The 27,803-nt window shown below is 35.4% G+C and overlaps 1 protein-coding gene across 2 annotated transcripts in view; it reads right to left on the bottom strand.

Moving 5' to 3' along the window:
• RBM41 (RNA binding motif protein 41) overlaps positions 1–27,803 on the bottom strand; it is a 61,912-nt gene that overhangs the window by 5,145 nt on the left and 28,964 nt on the right. The window contains exons 5-6 of one of the 2 annotated variants that reach the window (XM_047764802.1): positions 22,924–23,327; positions 2,287–2,434 (exon numbers count right to left, since the gene is read on the bottom strand). In XM_047764802.1, the coding sequence (XP_047620758.1) occupies positions 2,287–2,434; positions 22,924–23,327 (552 nt within the window). Of the gene's footprint in view, positions 1–2,286; positions 2,435–22,923; positions 23,379–27,803 lie in introns of both variants that reach the window. The other variant, XM_047764804.1, reaches the window with a different exon arrangement.

Below are 27,803 nucleotides of genomic sequence, written 5' to 3' on the forward strand. Positions count from 1 at the left end.
CAAGTCTAGCTTATGCTGTTTTACTTTGGAGTTCAATGGAGATTATAAGGCCATATAGTTATTTGATTTTATTGGGCTTTTCATAATCTCAAATTTGTATAACTCAGCAAGACTAAACTAATGGGTAAGAATAATGACAATAAAAACTTAAATGGATGTTTGAGTGTCTCATAATTCAAGGACATAGGTAAAGAAACAAGGATACAGTGTGCTAAAGAAGGCTAACCTATAACTAATAATATATAAACCCTTATCTTAGGTAACAGATTATAGGTACTTTGAGAATGAAATTATTTTCCAAGTAGGAAACTCAAAATAAATTATCATGGTATTGGGGACATTTTGCTATTTTTTTCCTTTTGATCAGAGAAGTTGTCGGAGCCTTCATTAGGATAAATATGTTTAAGAATCCTTGTAGGTAAATGGAAGCCTGAGGTGTGAGAGTACATAGTGTACAGCAAGAGAATTCAAATACATGGGTCTCAGAGCCTGGATGTGAGAAATTAGGAAGAAAGGAAATTATTGCCCAGAGTCTGTGAAATCATACATAGACAAGCAACATCTTCAGATTGAACCAATTTATGTCTCACATTTGTATGCACTACAAATTTTCAAATGTGTATATAATTAGTAAAATAGCTATTTATTTAAATAGTACTGAGTTTATAAGTCTTTTTTTTTTTAATCTGGGCCCACAGCATACAGAAATTCTTGGGCCGGGGTTGAACCTGCACCACAGCAGTGACCCAAGCCACTGCAGTGACAACATTGCATCCTTATCCTGCTAGGCCACACAGGAAATCCCTATATCTTTTCAATTAATGATCATATTAGGTGGGAGGGGTGCATGAAATAATTTTTTTTAGGTTTAAAAAAGGTTCTCACACTTGAAAAGACAGAAAATCACTAGTACTGAGGATCCACTACCTTCAATGAAGTAGGAAGATGGTATAATGCTGTATGAAAAGAGTACAGGGGAGTCTGGCACTGCTCATGTGTAATAGCACTTGCCTTTAAGTAGATTACTAGGCTGTTCATAAATGATGATAGTTTAGGGATAGTAAAAGGTACAGCTCCTACCCAGCTTCTACCAAAAAAGAAAGATAGTCTGGTCTGTTATAGAAACTGAAATTCCTATACAGGTATAACTTGTTTAATTGCACTTTGCTTTATTATGGTTCACAGATATTGTATTTTTTACAAATTTAAGGTTTGTAACAACCCTGCACTGTCAGATGGTTAGCATTTTTTTACCAATAAAGTACTTTTATTTTAATTTTTAATTTTTATTTTTTTGCTTTTTTTAGGGCCACACTGGCAGCACATGGAAGTTCCCAGGCTCGGGTTTGAATTGGAGCTGCAGCTGCCAGCCTACACCACAGCCACAGCAATGCCAGATCTGAGGCTGTGTCTGCGACCTACACCACAGCTCACGGCAATGCTGGATCCTTAACCCACTGAGCAGGGCCAAGGACTGAACCCACATCCTCATGGATACCAGTCAGGTTCATTACCATTGAGCCACAATGGGAACTCCAAGAAAGTATCTTTAAATTAAGGTACGTACATTGGTTTTTTAAGACAAAATGCTATTGCACACTTAGTAGACTACAGTATAGTATAAACATAAATTTTACATGTACTAGGAAACCAGAAAATTCATGTGACCTATTTTATTGGGATATTCACTTTATTGCAATTGTGTGAAATTGAACCAGAAATATCCCTGAGATATTGTATTATTCCTCCATTTGGTTTAGAATACTGAAGTCATATATTAAGATGCAAACAACAGTTAAAATAATATGTCATCCACTAGTTTATTATGAATTACTAGTGAATTAGCATAATATAGCATCATAGCATAATAGCTTGTAGTCTCTTAGCCCTAAAGGAACAGGGCATAATGCAAGTACAAGTGTTCTGATCAGAATACCAATATATTAATAAGTAATGTAATTACAATTTGGACTAGAAATACTACTTTCAGCAAAGGGAAAGTAAATTTTGATAGAGTGAGCAGGAAGTGCCAAGACTGGAGAAAACTGAAGACAATGAGGTAAGGTGGTCATGCACTGTAAATGGAGGAAAGGAAACAGAAGGGAGGATACGGGAAAATTAAAAAAATATTTTCCATACTTTTTTTCCTGCCATGTGCTTATTCAAGCACATGCTTCTCATGTACCATAGAGAAATCAAAGGGCTCTATCTAAATGAGAGACAGTATGAGTAGTCTCTAATGAACTGATGCTATAACTGAGTGATTATCCTGATGATGCTACTTACTGGGGAAGGTGATAAAAGCCTGACCCCTCATTCGTCCAGTCATCATTCGGAATTGAATCGGAGGTCCTTTCTTCTCCTGGAACCGAGCGAATAATGAGACCAGATCTTTTTCGGTCACCCGAGGGCTAAGGTTCTTCAGGTATAACACCTAATATAAACCAAGGATCAATAGAAATATCACATTAGAGAGATAAGGCAACTACTTCATTGTGGTAAGAGTTAGTTTCAGATAAAGATGGTGGATTGAACACATGCATCTACTTTCATTCCCTCCAGAAAACTCTAAAACTATAGGGACTTTTTTTTTTTTTAATACAAACCAACAAGGTCAGGAGGAACAAGGAAAGGAGGCAATAGAAACAGTATTCTGGAAGCTGGAAAGCAACTGGATGAACATACTCAAGAAAGCCAAATCTTAAACCAGAAGTGGGGGAAGATAGGAAGTAATACAATCTATACCAAAGAATCCTCAAATAATTTTAGGATCTGATATATTCTGGTACCTCTGGAAATGGATGTAAAGATATGGGGTTAAGATAGGGGGAATAGGTTGAAAGCTCTTTAAAAATCAACTAGATCTTTAAACATCCTCCCCTACAATATGCTACTGGGTAAAGACCACTCCCAATCCTAGGGAGTATTGGAAGTTCATTCTCTGAATATGGGGATTTTTAGACACAGTTGAGGATGTGAATACTGTTTCTGTAAACTAGATTAAGAGAAATAATGCCTTCTGAATGATGAGGATATCCCAAACACTTCCTCTCATTTGGCTCCTATGATGCTGGTAGTACCCTCCCAAGAAGAGTTCTGAAGAGTCTTCTCTGGGGAATCTGATTAGCCCCAAGAAGAAAAATCTAAAAATGCTGACTTGGGATGGGGAATTTCTCCAACAAATGCATCAGCCAGATGACTTTAAAGTGAAGCTCAAAGTCAATAAGGGCCACTTATTTCCTTAGAGTTTCCAATCTACTTTTTGGCCCCTACTCATAAATATGAGCACAGATTGTCTGGCATCTAAAGAAAGTCTCTAAAGTAAAGGAAAACAGAATAAAAAAATGAAAGGAAATGGAAGAAAACAGAAACCATGCAAGGAGAAAAAAACTTCAAAAAGCCATCACTAATACTCTCAGAGAATTAAGAGAAAATATTCCACTTAATAGGATGAAATGCTATTTTTTAAAAAAGAAACAATAAAAAAAACAACAAAAAAGAGCTCTTAAATGTGATTGAACCTAAGTTTTATCAGCTTAAAATAGATTGTTAAGATATTTTAAGTTCCACTGTAATCATAAAGAAAATACCTATAGAAGATGCACACACACAAAAATTAAAAAAAAGGAAAAAGGAAAAACACTTTACTACCAAAGAATCAATGAAACACAAAAGAGGACATGATGTGAGCAAAAGAGAAACGAAAGAGTGACTAGACAGAAAACAACTAATAAGTGGCAACAGTTAAGTCCTGCCATATCAATAACTACTTTACATGTAAACTCCCTAATCAAAAACAGAGAGTGGTTGAACAAATAAAAAACAAGATCTGACTACGTGCTGTCTATAAGAAACTCACTTTAGATTGATGACCATACATAGGCTGAAACTGAAAGGATAAAAAAAACAAACTGTAACCAAAAAAAAAAAAAAAGATCAGAATTGGCCAATGCTGATATAATATAAAATAGACTTTAAGGCAAAAACTTTCAAAAGAGACAAAAAAGGACATTGTATAATGATAAAAGGGTCAATTTACCAGGAAGATCTAATGACTATAAATATATATGTACCCAACAAGAGAGCATCTAAATATATGAAGTAAACACTGAGAAGCCTGAAGAGGGAAATAGACAGTAACAGAGTACCATTAGGGAGATTTCAACACCTCACTTTCAATATCAGAAGAAAAACTAAAAAATTTATAAATATGTGGAAACTAAACAATATTTTCTTGAAAACTAATAAGTCAAAGATGAAATTAAAAGGGAAATTAGAAAATACTTTGAGACATGGAGTTCCCATCATGGTTCAGTGGTTAACGAATCCAACTAGGATCCATGAGGACGTAGGTTTGATCCCTGGCTTTGCTCAGTGGGTTAAGGATCCAGCATTGCTGTGAGCTGTGGTGTAGCTGCAGATGCAGCTTGTATCCCACATTGCTGTGGCTGTAGCATAGGCTGGCAGCTACAGCTCCAATTCGACCCCTAGCCTGGGAACTTCCATATGACACGGGTGCAGCCCTAAAAAAAGATAAAAGACCAAAAACAAAAACAAAAACAAAAACAAAACAGAAAATACTTTGAGACAAATGAATATGATACCACAACATACCAAAATTATGAGATGCAGGCAAGATCACTACTAAGAGGGAATTTTATAGCAATAAATGCCTACATTAAGACAGAAGAGGTGTTCCCATCGTGGCTCAGTGGAAATGAATTTGACTAGTATCCATGAGGACACAGGTTTGATACCTGGCCTCATTTAATGGGTTAAAGACCCGGTGTTGCTGTGAGCTATGGTGTAGGTTGCAGATGTACCTTGCAACTGGTGTTGCTGTGGACTGTGGCTGTGGTGGACAGCTACAGCTCTGATTCAACCCCTAGCCTGGGAACCTCCACATGCTGCAAGTGCAGCCCTAAAAAAACAGACCAAAAAAAAATCACAGAAGAAAGATCTCAAACAACTATAGACTTTCAGAAGACTAGGAAAAAAAAAACAAAGTGCAAAATTACCAAAAGGAAATAATAAAGATTAGGGCAGGAAAAAAAAAAAAGATTAGAAGAGTAATAGAAAAAAATCAACTCAACTAAGAGCTGTTTTTAAAAATACCAACAAAACTGATTACCTTTAGCTAGACTATGAAAAAGAGAAGACTTGAAATTCTTGGAAACATAAAACCTACCAAGTCAAAATTGTGAAGAAATAGAAAATCTGAATAAATTTATAACCAGCAATAAAATTGAATCAGTAATCAAAAACCCCCCAGCAAAGAAAAGCCCAGGACAAGTAGGCTTCACAAGTGATTTCTACCAAATATTTAAAGAAGAATTAATGCCAATCCTTCTTACACTCTTCCAAGATATTGAAGAGGGGGGAACACTTTCAAACTAATTTTATGATGCCAGCATTATTCTGATCAAAAGCAGAAGACATTACAAGAAAAGAAAGCTATAGGCCAATATCCCTGATGAATACAGATGCAAAAATCCTCAACAGAAAACAAACTGAATTAAAAAGCACACTAAAAGGATCATACAACATGACCAAATGGGATTTATCCCAGGGATGCAAAGATGGTTCAACATATGACGATCAGTCAGTATGATATACCACATTAACAGAATGAAGGGTGGAAACCACACAGTCATCTCAATAGACATCAATGGAGAGAACTTCCAGATAGAAAACCAATAAGGTAACAGATATTCTCCACGACACAATGGAACAGATAGACTTAATTGATAATTTCAGGATATTACATCCCCCCCCCAAAAATAACCCCACAGAACACACATTCTTTTCAAGTGCATGTCAAACATTATCTAGGATAGAATACTAAAACACAAAACAAGCACCAACAAATTTAAGATGATAGAGATTATTTCAAGTATCTTTTCTGACAACAATGGCATGAAACTAGAAATCAATCTCAGAAAGAGAAACAAGAAAAAAATTATTTGGAGACTAAACAACATGCTACTAAAAAAACCAATAAGTCAACAAGAAAATTAAAAAACACCTTGAGACAAATGAAAAAGACAACCATATAAAATCTATGAGAAGCAGATGAAGGAGTCCAAAGAGGGAAGTTCATAGCAATACAGGCCTTCATCAATCAATCAATATCTTAAATAAACAACCCAGGAGTTTGCATTGTAGCTCAGTGGTTACAAACCCAACTGGTATCAATGAGGATGTGGGTTTGATCCCTGGCCTTGCTCAGTGGGTTAAGGCTCTGGCATTACTGTGAACTGTGGCACACACAGGTTGCAGATGTGGTTCAGAACTGGCATTGCTGTGGCTGTGGCATAGGCTGGCAGCTGCAGCTCCAATTCGACCCCTAGCCTCAGAACCTCCATATGCTACAGGTGCAGCCCTAAAAAGCAAAAACAAACAAACAAACAAAAAAAAAACAACAAAAAATAAACAACCTAATCTACCACCTAAAAGAATTAGAAAAAGAACAACAACAACAAACTTCTAAAATCAGCAGAAGGAAGGAAATGATAAAGATTAGGATGAAATAAATAAAATAGAGATAAAAAATAATAGAAAAAATCAATAAAATCAAGAGCTATTTTTCCAAAAGGGTAAAAGAAATCGACAAACCTCCAGCCAGGCTCATCAAGAAGAAAAGAGAGAATCCAAATAAATGAAGAGAAATAACCAATACCAATACAGAAATAAAAAAAAGAGAGAGAGAGAGAATACTATGATTAATTACATGCCAACAAACTGGACAACCTGGAAGAAATGGACAAATTTCTATAGATATACAGCCTACCAAAACTGAATCAAGAAAAAATAGATAATTTTAACAGATCAATCACTAGAAGTGAAATAGAATCTGTAATACGAAAACTCCCTGCAAATAAAAGTCCAGGACTGGATGGCTTTACTAGGGAATTCTACCGAATACACAAAGAATTTATACCAATCCTTCTTAAACTCTTCTAAAAGATTGAAGATGAGGGAAAACTACTGATGTCATTCTATGAAGCTACTATTACCCTGATGTACCACATCAACAAAAGAAAAGACAAAAACCCCATGATAATCTCAATGGATACAGAAAAAGCATTTGATAAAGTTCAGTATCCATTCATGACAAAAACTCTTAACAAAGTGGGTACAGAGGGAACACATCGTAACATAATATATGCTATTTATGACAAACCCATAGCCAACATAATTCAATGATGAAAAGCTGAAAGCATCCCTACTAAAATCTGAAGAGAAGGATGCTCCCTCTCACCACGTCTATTCAACATAGTATTGGAAGTCCTAGTCACAACAATCAGACATGAAAAAGAAATAAAAGGTATCCCAATTGGAATAGAAGAAGTAAAACTGTCATTATATGTAGATGGCATGATATTATCATAGAAAACTAAAGAAACCACACAAAAACTACTAGAACTGATAAATTCAGCAAGGAAGTAGGAAACAAGATTAACAGAAATCTGTTGCATTTCTTTACACTAACAATGATATATCAGAAAGGGGGTAAAAAACCAATCCTTTTGAAAACTACATTAAAAAAAAAACCACTTAGGAATAAACTGGACCAAGGAGAACTATAAAACACTGATAAAGGAAACTGAAGACAGTTTAAAGACACAGAAAGATATACCATACAGACACACACACACAGACACACACACACACATATACCATACTCTTGCAGTGGAAGAATTAATACTGCTAAAATGGCCATACTACCCAAAGCAATCTACAAATTTAAAGTGATCCCTACCAAATTACACATAACATTTTCCACAGAACTAGAACAAATAATCTAAAATTTATTTGGAACCATAAAAGGCTCAGAATCGCCAGGGTAATCCTGAGAAAAAAGAACAAGGCTGGAGGCATAACCCTCCAGGACTTCAGACAACACTCCAGAGGTATGGTAATCAAAATAGCATGGTATTGGCACAATAACAGATATATGGATCAATAGAACATAATAGAGAACCCAGAAATAAACACATCTACAGTCAGTTAATATTCAACAAAGGAGGCAAGAATGTACAGTGGGGAAAAGACAAGTCTCTTCAGCAAGTGGTGGGAAAACTGGACAGCACGTGTGAATCAATAAAGTTAGAACACTCCCTCATACCGTACACAAAAATAAACTCAAAATGGCTTAAAGACTTAAATATAAGACAATATACCACAAAATTTGTAGAAAAAAACATAGGCAAAATAATTTCTGACATAATTGCAGCAGTGTTTTCTTAAGTCAGTCTCCCAAAGCAATAGAAATAAAAGCAACAATAAACAAATGGGACCTAATCAAATTTAAAAGTTTTTGCACAACAAAGGAAACGATAAGCAAAATGAAGACAACCTATGGAGTGGGAGAAAATATTTGCAAATGATGCAGCCAACAAGGGCTAAATTTCCAAAATACACAAACAGCTCATAGAACTCAATAACAAAAAACAAACCCAGCCAAAAAATGGGCGGAAAACCTAAACAGACATTTCTCCAAAAAAGACAGACATATGGCCAAAAAGCACATGAAAAGATGCTCAATATCACTAATAGAAAAATGCAAATAAAGACTACAATGAGTATCACCTCACACCAATCAGAATGACCATCATCAAAAAGTCTACAAATAGTAAATGCTGGAGAGGGTGTACAGAAAAGAGAACCCTCTTACACTGTTGGTGGGAATGTAAATCTGTACACCCACCATGGAGAAAAGCATGGACTGTCCTTAAAAAATATATATATATAGAGTTACCATATGATCCAGCAATCCCATTCCTGGGCATATAGCCAGAGAAAACTCTAATTCAAAAATATACATGTACCTCAATGTTCATAGCAGCACTATTTACAATAGCTGTGACATGGAAGCAACCTAAATATCCATCAACAGAGGAATGGATAAAGAAGGTGTAGTGTGTGCACACACACACACACAAACACAATCGAATATTGCTCGGCCATAAAAAAGAATAAAATAATGCCATGTGCAACAACATGGATGGACCTAGAGATTATATACCAAGTGAAGCAAGTCAGAGAAAGACAAATATTGGATGATATCACTTACATGTGGAATCTAAACTATGACACAAATGAACATATTTATAAAACAGAAATAGACCCACAGACACAGAAAACAAACTTATAGCTACCAAAGGGGAAAGGTGGGGTGAGGAATAAATTAGAAGTTTGGGGAGTTCCCATCGTGGCGCAGGGGTTAACGAATCCGACTAGGAACCATGAGGTTGCGGGTTCGGTCCCTGCCCTTGCTCAGTGGGTTAAGGATCCGGCGTTGCCGTGAGCTGTGGTGTAGGTTGCAGACGCGGCTCAGATCCCGCGTTGCTGTGGCTCTGGCGTAGGCCGGTGGCTACAGCTCCGATTCAACCCCTAGCCTGGGAACCTCCATATGCCACGGGAGCGGCCCAAGAAATAGCAACAACAACAACAACAATAACAACAACAAAAAACAAAAAAATTTTAAAAAAATAAAATAAAAAATAAAAAAAAGAAGTTTGGGAGTAGCAGATACAAACCACTATATATAAAATAAACAACAAGGTCCTACTGCATAGCACGGGAACTATATTCAATATTTTGTAATAACTTACAATGGAAAGAATCTGAAAAAGTATACACCCCCTCAATACACATATAATTGAATCACTTTGCTGTACACCAGAAACTAACACAACATTGTAACTTAACTATACTTCAATTAAAACACAGAAACATAAAGAAATTGAAAAAGACACAAATAAGTGGAAAGACATGCCATATTCACAGATTGGAAGCATTAATATTATCAAAATGCATATATTATCAAAAGTGATCTACAGATATAATGCAATTCCTATCAGAATCCCAATGACAATTTTTATGGAAATTTTTAAAATATCCTAAAATTCATATGGAACCACAAGAAACCCCAAATAGACAAAGAAATCTTGAGGAAGAACAAAGCAGGATGTGTCACATATCTTGATTTCAAACTACAATACTCAAAATACTATGGTACTGGCATAAAACACTGACATATTGGCCAATGGAATAGAATAGAGGACCTAGAAACAAACCACACATTTATGGCAAAATGACCTTAGACAAGGAGGGCAAGAATATATGATGGGGAAAAGATAGTCTCTTTAATAAATGGTGTTGGAAAAACTGGATATCCAGTCCAGATGAATAAACTTGGATGCTTCTCTCATACCATATACAAAACCAAACTCAAAATGGATTAAAGACTTAAAAATAAGACCTGAAATTCTAAAATTCCTAGAAGAAAACAGAAAAAAAGAGGCTTCTTGATGTTGACCTTGGCAATGATTTCTCGGATATTATAGCAGAAGCACAAGCAACGAAAGCAAAAATAAAATGGACTACATCATTAAAACACTTCTGCACAGCAAAGTGAAAAGGTAACCTGCGGGATGGGAGGAATTATTTGTAAACCATATATCTGATTAGGAGTTCATATCCAAGATATATAAGTAATTCCTACAACTCTAAAGCAAAAAGACAAATAATCTGAAAAAAAATGGGCAAAAGACCAAAATAGGCATTTCTTCAAATACATACAGAAAATAAGTGTTGATGAGAATGTGGAGAAATCAAAATCCTTGTGTAATTTTGATATGAATGTAAAATGGTGCAGCTGCTGTGGAAAACAGTACAGAGGTTCCTCAAAAAAATTAAAAATAGAACTACCATATGATCCAAGAATCCCACTTCCAGTTATTTATCCAAAATAATTAAAATCAAGATCTTGAAGAGATATCTGAACTCACATTTACTGCAGCACTGTTCACAAGTGCCAAGAGGTAGGAACAACTTAAATGGCCCATCATAGATGAATGAAGAAAAGGTGATATACAAAGAAAATGTGTACACACACACTACACACACACACACACACACAGTGGAATATTATTTGGCTAGAAAAAAGGAAGGAAATCTTGTCACATGCTACAATGTGGATGAACTTCAAAGGCACTATGCTAAGTGAAATAAGCCAATCACAGAAGAATAAATACTACATAATTTCACTTACATAGGGTATCTATACCAGTCAATCTCATGGGAGCAGAAAGTAGAATGGTGGTTGCCATGGCCTGGAAGGATGGGGAAATGGGGAGTTGCTGTTCAGCAGGTATAAATTTCAGTCATGTAAGATGAAAAAGTTCTAGAGATATTTTTTTTTTCCTACTGTACAGCATGGTGACCCAGAATAGTAACAGAAGGCATAACTAAATGATCTTTAAGATAGCAATAAAAGCTTTTCTTGCTTCACAAAAAAAAGAAAAAAAAGTTCTAGAGATCTGCTGTATGACATTGTATCTATAGTTTACAACACTGTAGTGTACACTTGAAATTTTGTTAAAAGGTGGGTCTCAGGTTATGTGTATTTTACTGCACTGGAGGAGAAAAAAAGAGATCACTATACATTAGCTAGCATAAGTTATATTCTTTATAGCTTAAGAGAACTTGAGAAAAATTTAGACAAAGGAGCAGCAAAAGCAAAGAGCTACAAAAAATAGAACCCACTTAAATGACTTATCCATTGAGATGTGACTAAATATATTAAACATTGTAATAGCAGCAGAGTATGTCTCAAAGCTTTTAGAAGCTAGATATTCACATACTTAGCATTTAACCATATTCATATCTTAAGGGCAAGGGCATAGAATAACTGACTTGTGATTCACTTAATTTCAGGCAATCTAGAATTTTGGCTCTGAAATACTCATTATGAAAGCATCATCAAATTAACTACAGAAAGGGAGGGATATGTGAAACATACTGCCAGTTTCTCTGCAACAAAGATCCATACAAAAATTGTTCCCTTTGATATGAACAAACATTTTTTAAAAATCAAGAGGACTTCTGGTCAAGGTAGCTTGGTCACTTCTTGCTTGGATGCATCTTCTCTGCTCCAAAAATATCCATACATATATACGTACACATATACATACATAAACACACATGGATATGTATGTATGTACATATCTATAACATACAGATATATTTATATATACAAAGATACACATAAAGATACAGCTAGGCTCAAAAACAAGATAAACATTTCTGTGAAACAAAAACAATAGAGAATATGCACTTCCTGGTATCCCTCTGCAATAAACAGTATTGTTTTGTATTTTTTGAACTTTATATAAATGGTATTATATAGTATTCATTCTTCTACAGCTGTTTTAGATATGCTAAAAATAGGCTTTATTGTTAAAATAGTTTTAGATTAATAGAAAAACTGAGAAGGTAGAACAAAGAGTTCTCATACACCCCATACCCAGTTTCTCCTATAATAAACATATCATATTATTATGGTACATTTGTTAAATAAATGATACATTATTAACTAAAGTCCATAGTAGATTTTCTTAATTTTTCCCTAATGTCCTTCTGTTTCAGAATTCCATCCAGGATATCACAGTATATTTAGTTTTCACATGTCTCTTCTTGGCTGTGGCAGTTTCTCAGACTTTTCTTTTATTTCTTTTTTCTTTCTTTTTTTTTTTGGCCTTCTTTTGGGCCACACCCATGGCACATGGAAGTTCACAGGCTAGGGGTCGAATCAGAACTACAGCTGCCAGCCTACACCACAGCCACAGCAACGAGGGATCTGAGCTGTGTCTGCAACCTGCACCACAGCTCAGGGCAACACCAGATCCTTAACCCACTGAACAAGGCCAGGGATCGAACCCTCATCCTCATGGATATTAGTTGGGTTCATTACTGCTGAGCCATGACAGGAACTCCTCTCAAACTTTTCTTGTTTTTAATGATCTGGACATTTTTGAGGGGTACTGGTTGGGTATTTTTAAATGATGCTCCACTCCTAGAATTTTTCTGTTGTTTTCTCATGGTTAGATTGCGGTTATGGATTATTAGGAAGAAGACTACAGAGAAAAAGTGCAATTTTGATCATATTACATAAAGTATACTCACTATCAACATGATTTACGGCTGATCTTTGCTTTGACCACCTGACTGAGGCAGTGTGCACTGTAAGATTACTCTTGTTTTTCCCTGCATTTCCATACTGTACTCTTTGGAAAGAAGTCACTAAAAGTAGCTCAAAACTAAGGAGGAGTTACACTTCTCTTCCTTGAGGTGCAGAATCTACAGAAACTATTTAGAATTCTTTTTCATGGGCTATTTTTCTCTTCTCCCACTTTTATTGATTTACTCAATCATTTTATTATCAGTATTGACTCATAGATGTTCTATACTTTGGGTTATAACTCAATATCAACTTTGTTGTGGGAGTTCCCATCGTGGCGCAGCAGAAACGAATCTGACTGGGAACTAACTATGAGGTTGCGGGTTCGATCTCTGGCCTCGCTCAGTGGGTTAAGAATCCGGTGTTGCCATGAGCTGTGGTGTAGGCTGCAGACATGGCTTGCATCTGGCGTTGCTGTGACGTAGGCTGGCAGCTGTAGCTCAGATTAGACCCCTAGGCTGGGAACCTCCATATGTCGCAGGTGTGGCCCTAAAAAGAAAAATAAATAAATAAATAAACTTTGCTGTATAAATTGTTCCATCTTTCACCACTGGAAACTCCTGTGTTCTGTGCTCCTTTGACATATCCCCAACAACGTTTTCATGTTGTTTTTAGTACTTCCTTACCTTCTGGCACTACAACTGCTCAGCACCTTTTCTCCCATAACTTCATTGAGGTAGTATATATTTATAATAGTTAGATTCTGATGTCACAGTCTACATTCTTTCCCAGGGGTTCTTCAATCTTCTAAATTATTATTATTTTTTTATTTTATTTTCCCACTGTGCAGCAAGGGGGTCAGGTTATCCTTACATGTATACATTTTTTTTTTTAATATTTGTATACATTCAGGGTCACTCTTCATGCTGTACAGTTGCACTTCATGGGTTTTTAACAAATGTACTTCTTGCATCCACCATTACAGTATCATAGAGAATACTTATACTGCCCTAAAATCCCCTGTGCTTCCCCCATTCCTCTCTTCCCCCCTCCCCCTATACTCCTGGCAACCATTGATTACTGACTGTCCCAATAGTTTTGTGTTTTTCAAAATGTCAGGTAGTTGAAATCATACAATATGATTTTCAAACTGGCTTCTTTGCTAATATGCATTGTAGTCCTTCTGTGTCTTTTTTGGCTTAACAGCTTATTTCTTTTTATTGCTGAATTATATACAATTGCATAGATGTAGCACAGGTGAATGTAGCCACTCCTTTATTGAAAAACACCTTAGTAACTTCCAGTTTTTGGCAATTAAGAATGAAACTGCTATTAACCTTCACATGCTGGTTTCTGTATCAATATATTTTCAAATCAATTGGGTAAATAATTAGGAGTTCAATTATTGGATTGTATGGTAAAACAAGAGACTGCCAAACTATCTTCCGAAGAGGTTGTGCCATTTTGCATTCTCACCAATAATGAATAAGTGTTCCTGTTGATCCACACCCTCAATATTTGGTAGTGTCAATTTTATAATGGCATCTTATTATCATTTTATTTTGCAATTTTCTGGTGACAAATGATGATGAGCTCCTTTTCATATGCTCATTTGACATGTATATAACTTCTTTGGTGAGGTGTTTGTTCTTCTGTCCATTTTTAAATTGGGTTGTTTGTTTTCCTGCTTTTGAGGGTTAGGAGTTGTTTGTGTATTCTGGATACAAGTACTTTATTAGATGTTTTGCAAATATTTTCTTCCAGTCTGTGGCTTGTCTTTTGATTGCCTTAAAAAGCATCTTTCAGATAGCAAAAGTTTTTAATTTTCACAAAGTCTGATTTATCAATTTTTTTTGCTCATAAATTCTTTTGGTGTTGCACCTACATCACTAAACAAATGGTCAGATTTTCTCCTGTTTTCTTCTAGAAATTTTATAGTATTGTGTTTTACATTTAGACCTATAATCCATTTTTATTCTTTCTTTTGATGAATGTAAGATCTGTGCCTAGATTTTTTTTTTTTTTTTTGCATGTGGATATCCAGTTGTTCCAGCACATTTTGCTGAAAAGATTATCCTTTCTCCATTGGATTTTCTTTGTCCCCTTATCAAAGATCAGTTCACTAAATTTGTGTGAGTCTGTTTCTGGAGACTTTAGTCTACTCAATTAATTTTGTTTTTAACTAGCACCAAACTACTTGATTATAGTTAGTCTTGAAGTTAGGTAATATCAGTCCTGAAACTTTGTTGTTGTTGTTCTTATTCTTCATCTTCAATATTGTGTTCAATATTCTGGATATTTTGTCTTTCCATATAAACTTATAATTATTTTGCTATATCCACATAATAGCTTGTTTGGATTTTGTTGGGACTGGGTAGAATCTACATAGTAATTTGAGAAGAACTGACATCTTAACAATATTAAGTCTTCCAATCCAGGAACACAGGATATCTCTGCATTTATCCATATCTTCTTTAATTTTTTGGCAGAGTTTTATATTTTTCTGCATATACAACTAACATATTTTATTAGATTTGTATCTAAGAATTTCACTATTCTGTGGTACTACTGTAAAGGGTTTTTGGTTTTTTTTTTTTTTTTTGCCACACCCACAGCATGTGGAAGTTCTTGAGTCAGGGATCAAACCAACTTTTTTTTTTTGAAGAGTGTTGTGTTTTTCATTTCAATTTCGATGGTTTATTTCCTGGTATACAGGAAAGCAATTGATTTAAATATATAAATGTTATATTCTCCAACTTTACTATATTCACTTACTAGTTCCAAGTGTTGTTTCATGTCATTGTTGATTATTTGGAATTTCATCCATAGACAAACATCGCCTGTTAACAAAGATAGTTTTATTTTTTCCTTGCCAGTCTGCGTGTTTTAAATTTCCTTTTCTTGTCTTCTTGCACTAGCTAGCATTTTCAGTACAATATTGAAAGGAAGTGGAGAGACAAGATATCCTTGCCCTGTTTCCAATAAAAAGGGAAAACATCCAGTTTTTCACCATTAAAAATGTTAGCTGGGTTTTGTAGATATTCTTTATCAAGTTGCGGATGTTCCTCTTTATTCCTAGTTTGCTGAGTTTTTGTCATTAATGGCTGTATTTTGTCAAAAGCTTTTCTACGTCAATTGAAATAAAGATATGATTTTTCTTCTTTAGCCTGTTGGTGTGGTAGATTACATTCATTAATTTTCAAAAATTGAATCAGCCTGGGATACTTGGAATAAATCCCATTTAATCATGATGTGCAATTCTTCTGATACATTGTTGGACTTGATTTCCTAATATTTTAATTTTTCAATCAAAATGTCTTGATCTTAGTTTTCCTAATACAATAGTCACCTCTTATCTGCAGTTTCACTTTTTATGGTTTCAGTTACTCAAGGTCAACTGCAGTCTGAGAATGTTGAATGGAAAATTCCAGTAAACAATATATTTTAAATTGTTCACTGTTCTGAGTAGCATGAGGAAATCTTGTACCATCCCACTCCAACCTGCTCTGTCCCACCCAGGACATGAATCATCCCTTTGTTCAGCATATCCATGCTTGTATATGCCACTTGCCCCATTATTCACTTATCAGACGAACTATTGCAGTATCACAGTGCTAGTGTTCAAGTGACACTTTTTTTTACTTAATAATGACCACAAAGCACAAGAGTAGGGATGCCGGCAATTTGGATATTCTCTTACTGTGCCTCATTTATAAATTAAACTTCATCATAGGTATGTATGAATAGGAAAAAACACAGTATATATAGGGTTCGGTACCATCTCTCTGTGGTTTCAAGCAACCACTGGGGGTCTTGGAATGTATCCCCTGCAGATAACACAGGACTACTGTATTTAGAACTTTTGCATCAATGCTCATGAGAGATACTGGTCCATAGGCTTTTTTTCCCACACCCACAGCATGTGGAAGTTCCCAGACCAGGGGCTGAAGCTGTGCCACAGCTGTGACCCAAGCCACAGTAGTGAAAACGCCAGATGCTCAACCCGCTAGGCCAACAGGAAACTCAATTTCTTTACTGTAATGTCTTTATCTGGTTTTGGTGTTAAGCTAGGGCTGGTTTCAAAGTAATCAGAAAGTGTTCCTTTGGCTTCTTTCTAGAAAAGACTGTAGAGAATGGGTACTTTCACCCCTCTTTCAGTATATCAATTATACTTCTTTTTATAATTTTTAGTAGTTGCCTTAGAGTTTGCAATATAGATTTACAACTAACCCAGGTTCACTCTCACATAACACTGTATCACTTCATAGATAGTGCAGATACCTTGTAACAGTTATAATACACCAAATACAATTCCTTCCTTCTATCCCTTAAAAATCAAGATTCTTGCCATTCATTTCATTTATTCACATACTCTAATTACCTAACACATTGCTATTATTACTTTGAATAGCTATCTTTCAGATCACTTAAAATAAGAAAATAAAACATTTTATTTTACCTTCATGTATTCCTTCTATGTTCTTCCTTTTTATAGAGATTTGAATTCTGACCTATACAATTTTTTCTTTTCTCTGGAGAACTTTTTAAAAATAAACATCTCTTGCAAGTCAGGTTTACTGGTGACAACTTCCCCGAGTTTTTGTTTGATAAGGTCTTTGTTTTTCCTGGAAACAGAATTCTAGGTTGGTGGGTTTTTTTCTTTCATCACTCAAAATATTTTACTCTACTCTCTCCTTGTTTGCATGGTTTCTAATGAGAAATTCAATGTAATTATTACCTTTGTCCCTCTATAGGTAAAGAGATTTTCTCTGGCTGTTTTCAAGATTTTCTGTTGGTTCACTTTTCTGTTTGAACATGATATGCTTAGGTGTTGTTGTGGGTTTTTTGGTATTTACCCTACTCTGCGTTCTTTCTTGGATCTTGGATCTGTGGTCTGGTATCTGTCATTAATTTTGGAAAATCCTTAGCCATTCTTACTTGAAATATTTCTTCTGCTTCTTTCTTCTGTTATTCCAATAATGTGTATGTTACACCTTTTGAAATTGTCCCGTAGTTCTTAGATATTATGCTATGTTTTTAAAGTTTTCTTTTATTTTTGCATTTCTATTTGGGAGGTTTCTTTTCTTTTTCTTTTTTCTTTTTTTTTGGGGGGGGGGTTGTACCCATGGCATATGGAGGTTCCCAGGCTAAGGGGATGAATTGGAGCCATAGCTGCCAGCATATGCCACAGCCACAGCAATGCCAGATCTCAGTCACACCTGTGACCCACACTACAACTTGCAGCCATGCTATTTCCTTTAAGCCACTGAGCAAGGCCGGGATCGAACCTGCATCCTCATGGATTGTAGCCAGGTTCTTAACCCACTGAGCCCACATGGGGAACTCCTGGGAGTTTTCTATTGACATGTCTATAAGCTTACTAATTCTTTTCTTGGCAGTATCCAGCCTATTGATGAGCTTATCAATTGCATCATTTCTGTTATTGTTTTTGCTCCAGTACCTCCTTCTGATTCTTTCTTAGAGTTTCTATCTCTCTGATTACATTATCCATCTATTCTTGCATGATGTATACTATTTCTAGCAGATTCTTTAGCATATTAGTTATTTAAAATTCCATATATATGATCATTCAAAAATCTATGTCATTGCTAAGTTTAGTTCTGATCTTCTTTTGTCTCTTGAGACTGTTTTTTTTTCATTTATTTATTTATTTATTTATCTTTTAGGGCTGCACCTGTGGCATATGGAGGTTCCCAGGCTAGGGGTCAAATCAGAGCTGTAGCTGCCAGTCTACACCACAGCCACAACCACACCAGATCCGAGCCACGTCTGTGACCTATACCACAGTTCATGGCAACATCGGATCCTTAACCCACTGAGCAAGGCCAGGGATTGAACCTGCATCCTCATGGATGCTAGTCAGGTTCTTTAACTGTTGGACCACAATGGTAACTTCGAGACTGTTTTTTCTTTTAGCATGCCTTATCATTTCTTTTTTGTCGAAAACCAGACATAATGGATAACATAATAGGAACTGAGATAAACAGGCCATTAGTGGGAGGTTTTATGTTAATCTGGCCAGAAATGGGCTGTGTTTGATGTTTGCTCTAACTGTAGGTTTATCAGTTTCCTCTAATATCCTTGTTTTTGTCTCCATTGTTTTCTTTGGGTTTCCCTAAAATATTCTTAATTAGAGTCTAAGCCTTGCAGGTCTTTCAACTATAATCTACAGTTATCATACTAAAGCCCTCTTGATGTGGTAGTAAAATGTGGGGTGTGGGGAAACATTCTGCAATCCTATAATTGTCTTAGTCTTTTACAGTGTTTGTGTCCCCAGCCTGTAACCTTAACACATATTTTATAGCTTTTATAAAATACACATATTTTATAGTTTTTATCTTACTGTCTCTTAGATGAGACACTAAGACCAGATGGGCCTAGAGTTGGATAATTTCCCTTCTCCCACACTAGAGAAGGCTTTGGTAAAGTTGTTTTCCTTGCTAGATAGCTCTCTATTAGATAGAAGCTCTGGATGTATTTCAAAATGATTACTTTCTCCCTCACCATGCCTGGAACAGGAGACTTTTTCTTGGCTCTTCACATTGAAAACCCAATAGGGATCCTGGAGGTAAAAGTCATGAAAATGTGGGGGCCTCCTTAGACTGTGGCCCTCAGGAGTTTGTCAGTCAAGTATTAATCTACACTCTCTGCTTCCTGCAATCCATCAAAGTTACCACTTACGTGTTCCTACCAGTTTATGGTTCCAGTGTTTTTGCTCCTGATAAGCCTATCTGGGCTGTGATTCTTTGTAATGGCCGGTCTCTCTAGATTTCAGGGTTGCATTTTGCAATTTGCTCTCTGACTTCAAATTGCTAATGAGTCTAAGAAAAGTCAATGATTTTTAGTTTGTTCAGCTGTCCTTCCTGTTATAAGACAGGAGTGATGACTTCTAAGCACTGAACATATTGGCATTAAAACCCAAAGTCTGAAACAAACTTTTTTCATTTAACATTATGTTTGTGAGTTTCACCCACATTGATGCCTATAGTTCTATTTCATTCATTTTCTCTTCTCTACAGTATTCTATTTTATGAATATACCATGCTTTATCCATTCTCCTGCTTATGAACATGTATGTTGTTCATAAACAATGCTACAATGAGCATCCTTATAACATCTCTTAATGTGCATGCATAAGAGTTCTCCTAGGATAGATACCTAAAGGTGGGATTACTGACTTATAGCGTATGAGCATCTTCAATTTTACTAGATATTGCCACAATGTTCTTGAAAGTGGCTGAACTTGTTTATATTCACACAGCATGATATTAAGAGTTCTTACTGTTTCATATGTTCAAAAATACTTGGCAATGTCAGGTCTTTAATTGTATGCCAACATCCTGGGTATAAAACAGTATCTCACTGTAATTTTATTTTTGCATTTCTGTGATTAATAATAAGATTTTGTAAGTTAATTGGTCATTCATGTTTTCTCCCTCTGTGAATTGCCTGTTCATATCTTCTGGCCATTTTTGTTGTTTTTTGTGTGTGTTTTTCTTATGGATTTGTAGGGGAAATTTTCTTTAAAATGACTCAAAAAGCACAAACCATCAAATAAAATACTGATTACTTAACAACGTTAAAATGAAAGACTTCTGCTTAACAGAAGACATTAGAAACAATGTTAAAAAATAAGCTACCCACTAGGTGTAGCAAGAGTTTTGTATCCAGAATTTAAAAATAAAATCTGTAACATTAAAAACTAAATAATCAAATACTGGGTAAAGTAACAAAACAGGCAACTCACAGAAGGTTACTGAAAGGCTAAGAAATTTATGAATACATGCATAATTTCATTGGAAATCAGGAACATGCAAATGAAAATTATGAGATGCCTTTCAAACACATTAGATTGGCAAAAATAAAAAGTCAAATACTTCAAAGTCTTGGCAAAGATGTGAAAGAGATTTCTTCACTTGATCTTAGCCAAAAGGCTGAGAAGTGATGAAAGAGATTTCTTAAACCCTGCTCATGATGGTGAAGATATACATACCCTATATCACAGTAACTCCACTCCTAGATATGTAATCTACAACAGTGATTCTTAAAATGTCACTGTTAGACCAGCATCACCATCAGTTATCTCCTGGGAACTTGGAAGTGCAAATTCTCAGGCTCTATTCCAGATGTACTCAACAAAACACTCTGGGGTGGAGCCCAGCAATCTGTGTATTAACAAGCCTTCCAGGTGATTCTGGTGTATGTTAACATTTCAGAATCACTGCAATAGAGCAATATTTTTCTGATCTTTTTGACTGAGATCTATAGGAATAAATACATTTTATATTCTGGCCAACACACATATTACACACACATACAACAAAAGCTTCAAGAAACAGTGATCATCCTTATTACTCTTTGGAATGCACTTTGAAATTTTCTATTCTATTTAATTTCTTTTAAAAAAATTGCTGGTTGTGACTTACTAAGAGTAATTTAAAGTTTGAAAAACTGTCCTAGAGAAACTTCTGCACATGTGCAACCAGGAGATATGTACAATAATGTTTGTTGAAGAACTATCTATAACAGAAGAAAAAATCTTCAGGAGAATGGATAAATGAATTATAGTATATTTCTACAGTGGACTACTACATAGTTCCTTATAACTTTAAATATAAATTTCAAAAACATGTATATTTTAAAAAATGAAGTAGTAGAAGGACATGTAAAGTATGCTATCATCTATATAGTTTAAAAATATTTTGTAAAACTAGGAGTTCCCTGGTGGCAGTTGGGGATCTGGCATTGTCACTGCTGTGGCATGGGTTCAGTTCCTGGCCTGGGAACTTTCGTATGATGTGGGCACAGCCAAAAAAATGTAAAACTATAAGCTGTTTATGAATATATATATATATATATATATATATATATATGAAACAAAAATATAAAAATGTGCATGGAAACTATAAATAGCAAATACAGGATAGTGGTTACCTTTGGAAAGGAGAAGGGAGTGAGACTGGTGAGGGATATATGAAAGTCTTCAGATAGTTCTATAAAGGCCTTTTTAAAAAATTAAGCAAATACGGAAATTGTTAAGAATTGATAAAGATACCTGGCTGGGTAAAAATATTTCTGTTACATTATTCTCTGTAACTTGTTATACTTAGTAATATTTCATAATAAATAAATAAAAATCAAGCTACCCTTGAACAGCAAGAACATATTAGAAATGTAAGGAAACTGCTTTAATATCCCTCATCTACACCGCTTTTTTTAAAAAAATTCAGAGATAGCTAGAAGCTAACATTATTTTTTTGGTTTTGTTTTTCAAATTAGACACAACCAAGTATATGCTCCAGGGGCTTGTGTTGCTTCTTTGAGTGACACGATAATGAAATTTTCAATTCTGGATGTAAATATAGCATGAATGTGAAATGATGATCTGATCAATAAAACAAAGATTATTTACAACTTTTCTTAGATACTTGCCAATTCCTCAAGGCTTAGAGAAATATGGTGCTTAGCTACCAGCAACTTAAATTGTATATCAAATGCAAAGCAGGTGGAGCATTCTGAAGAGAAAACTCATGTGGTAATAGTAAACCCTATGCATAACCAGGCACATGGCTACCAGATATGGTGGGCCAATGAATATTACTTGATTTATTACTAGCCTAGGAAATTAGAGGTTACTTTTCCATCAATTGAGGGTTTCTAGTGGGTATGGGTTGATCGAGATTTTCTAAAAATTCTAAGGGTAGTGTAGGACCTTAGAAAAACCACAAAGAACATCATAGGAAATATGCTACTTATATAGTCAGAGTTACTTATCTAGCAGAGAATGAATAGTCAAGGTCAAGGAAAAACACAGTCACTGTGCCTATGTCATGATTCTTTGGTATAATCAAAACTAATATAAAAGTATTACTTTTGGTAGAGATAAATAAAAATGAAAACAACCCATTTTTTTTTTTTCTTGGTTTGGCCTATACCTTGTTTGGCTCCCCTGGATTATATGAAGAAAACATAGGAATTTTTCGGATCTCTTCCTCTGACAAACGATTTCTCTGGATCTCATCTTCTGGGACAAATTCTATTGGCTGCGTCAGCTTCTTAGGCCCAGTCCAACACTGCTCAGGTGAATTATCAATAACTTTTGCCACATGGAGACTGGGACCTTTACCCTGTGCTGCCTGTTTTCCCTTGTCCTGGAGTAATGACGGGTTCTCAGCTGTGTCACTATCTCCCACTGATGGAGCTGAGACCAGTGAGTGGGAAGCAAAGGGTTCACCTCTCATTAGTTGGAACTCTTCAAGACGTTTTTTCATTATCATCTCTTGGTAAAAACTTTCCAGGTTGTTCATGGGATCACCTTTGTTCTTCTTTTGGGGTTCATCTGGATCAAGACAAAGAGATAGGGAAGTTCTACAAAGCCTACCAATACAACCTTTGACAAATTAATAAAAATTAAATCTTGGATCTCAGATATAGAAACTCTGCTGGGGCAGGTATTTACAACCTGTGAAAAATGACAACAATACATAGCTATGTTATTAAAGCACATCTTAGGCAAGGCCAGGACTATGGTGAGGCAAGAAAGCACCTGGGGTACAAAATTTATGGAGGTGCTCACTCTCAGGGTCATGCAAGTACATGCATCCATCTGATAAAGACATTTGAAGAATGTAACTAGTATGACATTATCACACTTCACAAAATTGATAATAATTCCTTAGTATTATCTACTACTGAGTTCATATTCAAATGGCCCTGATTTTCTCAAAGATAGCATTTTATACTTGGCTTGGGATGTTTTAAGCCTCATTAAATAAAAAAAAAAAAAACAGTGCCCCTTCATTTCCACCCCTCCAACCTGTTTTCTCCCCCATCCCAATGATTATATATTAGAGAAACCATATCACTTGTTCATAGAACAAATGAATTTGACTGGTTGTTTCTGATGATACTATTTAACTTGTTCCTTAATCCCTCTATTTCTTACAAACTGGCAGTTAAATCTAGAACTATGCTATCATGTGGTCAGTGGCCACATGAGTTATTTAAATTAATTTTTTAAATGTCAGTTCCTCAGTTAAACTAGGAATAACAAATGCTTAACAAGCACATGTAGCTAGTGAATATCATATTGGGCAGAATAAAGACCATTTACATCACTGTTGAAAGCTGCACTGGATGGTGCTGATCTAGATTTGGGTTCAATATTTTTAGGTAAGAATCCTCCATATATTATATAGATATGCAGCTCCTATTATTTCATGTCATAAAGCACATGTTTGGTGGCCCCATTTTTAGTGAGGCTAAAATTCATCAGTGGATTCAGGTGGTATTAATTTGATCCTTTCACTATTTAGTTTTCCCATTCCCATTTCACCTAATGGGTTTTACATACATTGATGACCATTGCCTAAATCCATTAATTAAGAGTTGTGAAACAGAACTCCCCTATTTCTATTATTTATTTTGTACTTATTATTTCCACTATTTCTTTCATATTTATTATCTGGAATTCTACAATGGACTTACCGTCATCACCTATTTGGTTCTTCTATGTACAGTTTATACAGGAAAGGCAGGATAAATGCTTGATTTGTTTCTCATTATTTAACAGCTCTTAAGAGTAATGAATTGGTACTTTAAAAGTGTCCAGGAGTTACTGTCGTGGCATGGCAGAAACGAATCCCACTAGGAACCATGAGGTTGAGGGTTTGACCCCTAGCCTCCATCAGTGGGTTAATGATCCAGCGTTGCTGTGAGCTGTGGCGTAGGTTGAAGATGCAGCTCAGATCTGGCATTGCTGTGGCTGTGGCGTAGGCTGGCAGCTGTAGCTCTGATTAGACCCCTAGCCTGGGAATCTCCATATGCCATGGGGGCAGCCCTAAAATAAAGCAAAAAAAAAAAAGTGTCCAATGGTGACCAATAATTATTTTTAGCATAATTGTGAGACATGTATTTTTTCATATATTTGATGTGTTTTAATTAAATGTAGTCATTATTTTTAGTAGTTAAGTTATTCCACTTAGAACTAGTAAAAGTCCCTTCAAATTGGCTCCTACATTGCTGTCCAGTTTTCTGGCACAGCAGGATATCTCGAGCCCATCTTACATATTTCCTGATTTAAAACTGGAATATTTCTCTAAGGACCCCTGGCTCCTGTTTGTGGGAAATAGTGTCTAGAAACAACAATATGTTGTGAAGTGTGTTCATAAAATGTTGAGTTGTTGCTTTTAGACTTTTTCAGGGGACAAAGCTGTGAAAATTTTTTATGAGAAAAATAAATCATAAATTCATACTAGTATTTCCACCCCAAATTTAAGATTACAAAGTTTTTACTCAAACTCTTTGATTTTTGACTTGTATCTCTTTTCACATATGCTTAGGATATTGGCTCCTAATGATATTAACAAAATTATTTATTAGCTTTTCCTACAATTTTGTGTCAATAACAATACTAATATGACTATCAACAATAAAACTACTGAATACAGTTTTATAATTCCCCGCAGTTACTTTTGTCCTTAAAATATATCCCATCAGGAATATACAAGCATTGTTTTAAAGTCATCTTAAATAATTTTTTCTTTGTATTTTAACTTTATTTCTAGTTAGGTTCATTTGATTCAGGCTGTTTATAAGTTTTAGGGATTGATTTCTTCCTTTCTGATTAATTTTTTTAAACTATGCAAAACATTTACATGGGTCTAGTCATATCTGTGTTATACAGTACCTTCACAGAAGTCTCGCTTCCATCTTTGTCTCCATCAACCCACTCTATTCCTTCCCCATAAATAATAATTTTATTAGGTTTTGGCTTTATGGTTCCATTGTTTCTTTTTTTGAAAAAGCAAATAGGCAAAAATACACAACACATATTTATGTGTGTGTGAACATATATATAATATATACACATATAAATAATTCATTAAATCCCTCTCCTACATAAAAGATAAGCTATCATAAACAATGTTCTAAAACTTACTTTTTTGCACTTAACAATACCTGGCAATAACTCCACATTAGTGGGTAGAGCACTTCCCCTTCCTTCTTACAGCTACATAGTACTCAATTGTGTGGATGTACAATAGTTTATTCAAGTACTTCCCTAGTGATGCACCTTGGTGTTGTTTCCAGTCTTTTTTTTTGCCATTGTGAATAAGGCCCTGACAAATAGCCTTGTGCAGCAGGATTTTGTATTTTTTGAGTATATCTTTGAAACAGATCCCAAGAAGTGGCACTGCTGAGATAAAGGGCAAATGTGTATGGAATTGTTCTCTATATTGCTAAATTCCACTCTATAGGAATTGTAGTATTCTGCATTTCCACCAGCAAGGTATAAGAATATTTATAGAAGGATTTCTTAAGACCCAAAAAGCATTAACCATTAAGGAACATATTGACAAATTCAACTACATAAAAATTAAAAGCTCTGTTCATCAAAAATATCATAAAGAGAAAAATTACAGAATGGAAAAAGATATTTGCTATGCAAATAACTGACAAAGAACACAATCATTAAGAAAATGAGCAAAAGAGGGAGTTCCCGTTGTGGCGCAGGGGTTAACGAATCCGACTAGGAACCATGAGGTTGCGGGTTCAGTCCCTGCCCTTGCTCAGTGGGTTAAGGATCTGGCGTTGCTGTGAGCTGTGGTGTAGGTCGCAGATGCGGCTCGGATCCCACGTTGCTGTGGCTCTGGCGTAGGCCTGTGGCTACAGCTCCGATTCGACCCCTAGCCTGGGAACCTCCATATGCCACGGGAGCAGCCCAAGAAATAGCAAAAAGACAAAAAAAGAAAATGAGCAAAAGAATGAAAAGGTACCTTACAAAAGAGGAAATGCACTGGCTAATAAATATATGCAAAAGTGCACAACATTAGAATTCAGGGAAATGCTAACTAAGAAGAGAATATAATATCGGCAGAAAATAAAAAAGAATACCAATACCACATATATCAATGAGAATGTACAGCAAATGGAGCCCTCATACATTGCTGGTAGGAATGTATAGCCACAGTGCAGATCACTGTGACAATATCTGCTAATGCTGAATATATGCTCACCCATCAATTCAGTCCTACATATATACCCTAGAAGAATTTGGGCATAGTGCACCAGGATACAATAATAAGAATTTAGATCAGGACTTTTTTTTTTTTTTTTTTTGGTTATGCCCATGGTATATGGAAGTTCCCAGGCCAGGGACTAAATCCGAGCCACAGCAGAGACCAAAGCCACTACAATGACAACACTTGATCCTTAACCTACTGCACCACAAGAGAACCCTTAGATCAGTACTATTTATAAAGCCTGAAACTAGCAAAAATATAAATGTCCATCTAAGAAGAATCAATTATAAAACTGTAGTTTCTATAATGAAATATTATATTACAACAAAAGTGAACAAATTTCAGCTACATATGACCAAATGAATGAATATACAAATGTATATACTCAAAAATATTTATTCAGTGACTATTATGATCCAATCACTATTCTACGTTCTTAGGATACATCAATAAATAAAACAAAGATCTCTATCTTCACAGAAGTGAATTATAAAGTATGCTAGAAGATTATGAGTGCTATGAAAAAGAAAAACTATAGCACCATAAGGGGTGAGTGGAGGGGCTAGGTGGTAGTAGCGTTGGTTGCAATTTTAATGTTGGTCGGGGTAGGTCTTATTGAGAAGGTGATATTTGAGAGAAGAGTTACAGAAAGTGAGATAATCTATCATCCTGATAGAGTGAGGGCCCCAAGGTGGGAGTATGTTTCAAAATTTTTTTTAGAGTCTGAAATCATACAAAGTATTTCTCTGACTACAGTGGAATCACATTAGAGATCCACTACTAGATGAAAT

Source organism: Phacochoerus africanus, chromosome X (assembly GCF_016906955.1).
Source record: "Phacochoerus africanus isolate WHEZ1 chromosome X, ROS_Pafr_v1, whole genome shotgun sequence".
NCBI classification, from domain to species: Eukaryota; Metazoa; Chordata; class Mammalia; order Artiodactyla; family Suidae; genus Phacochoerus; species Phacochoerus africanus.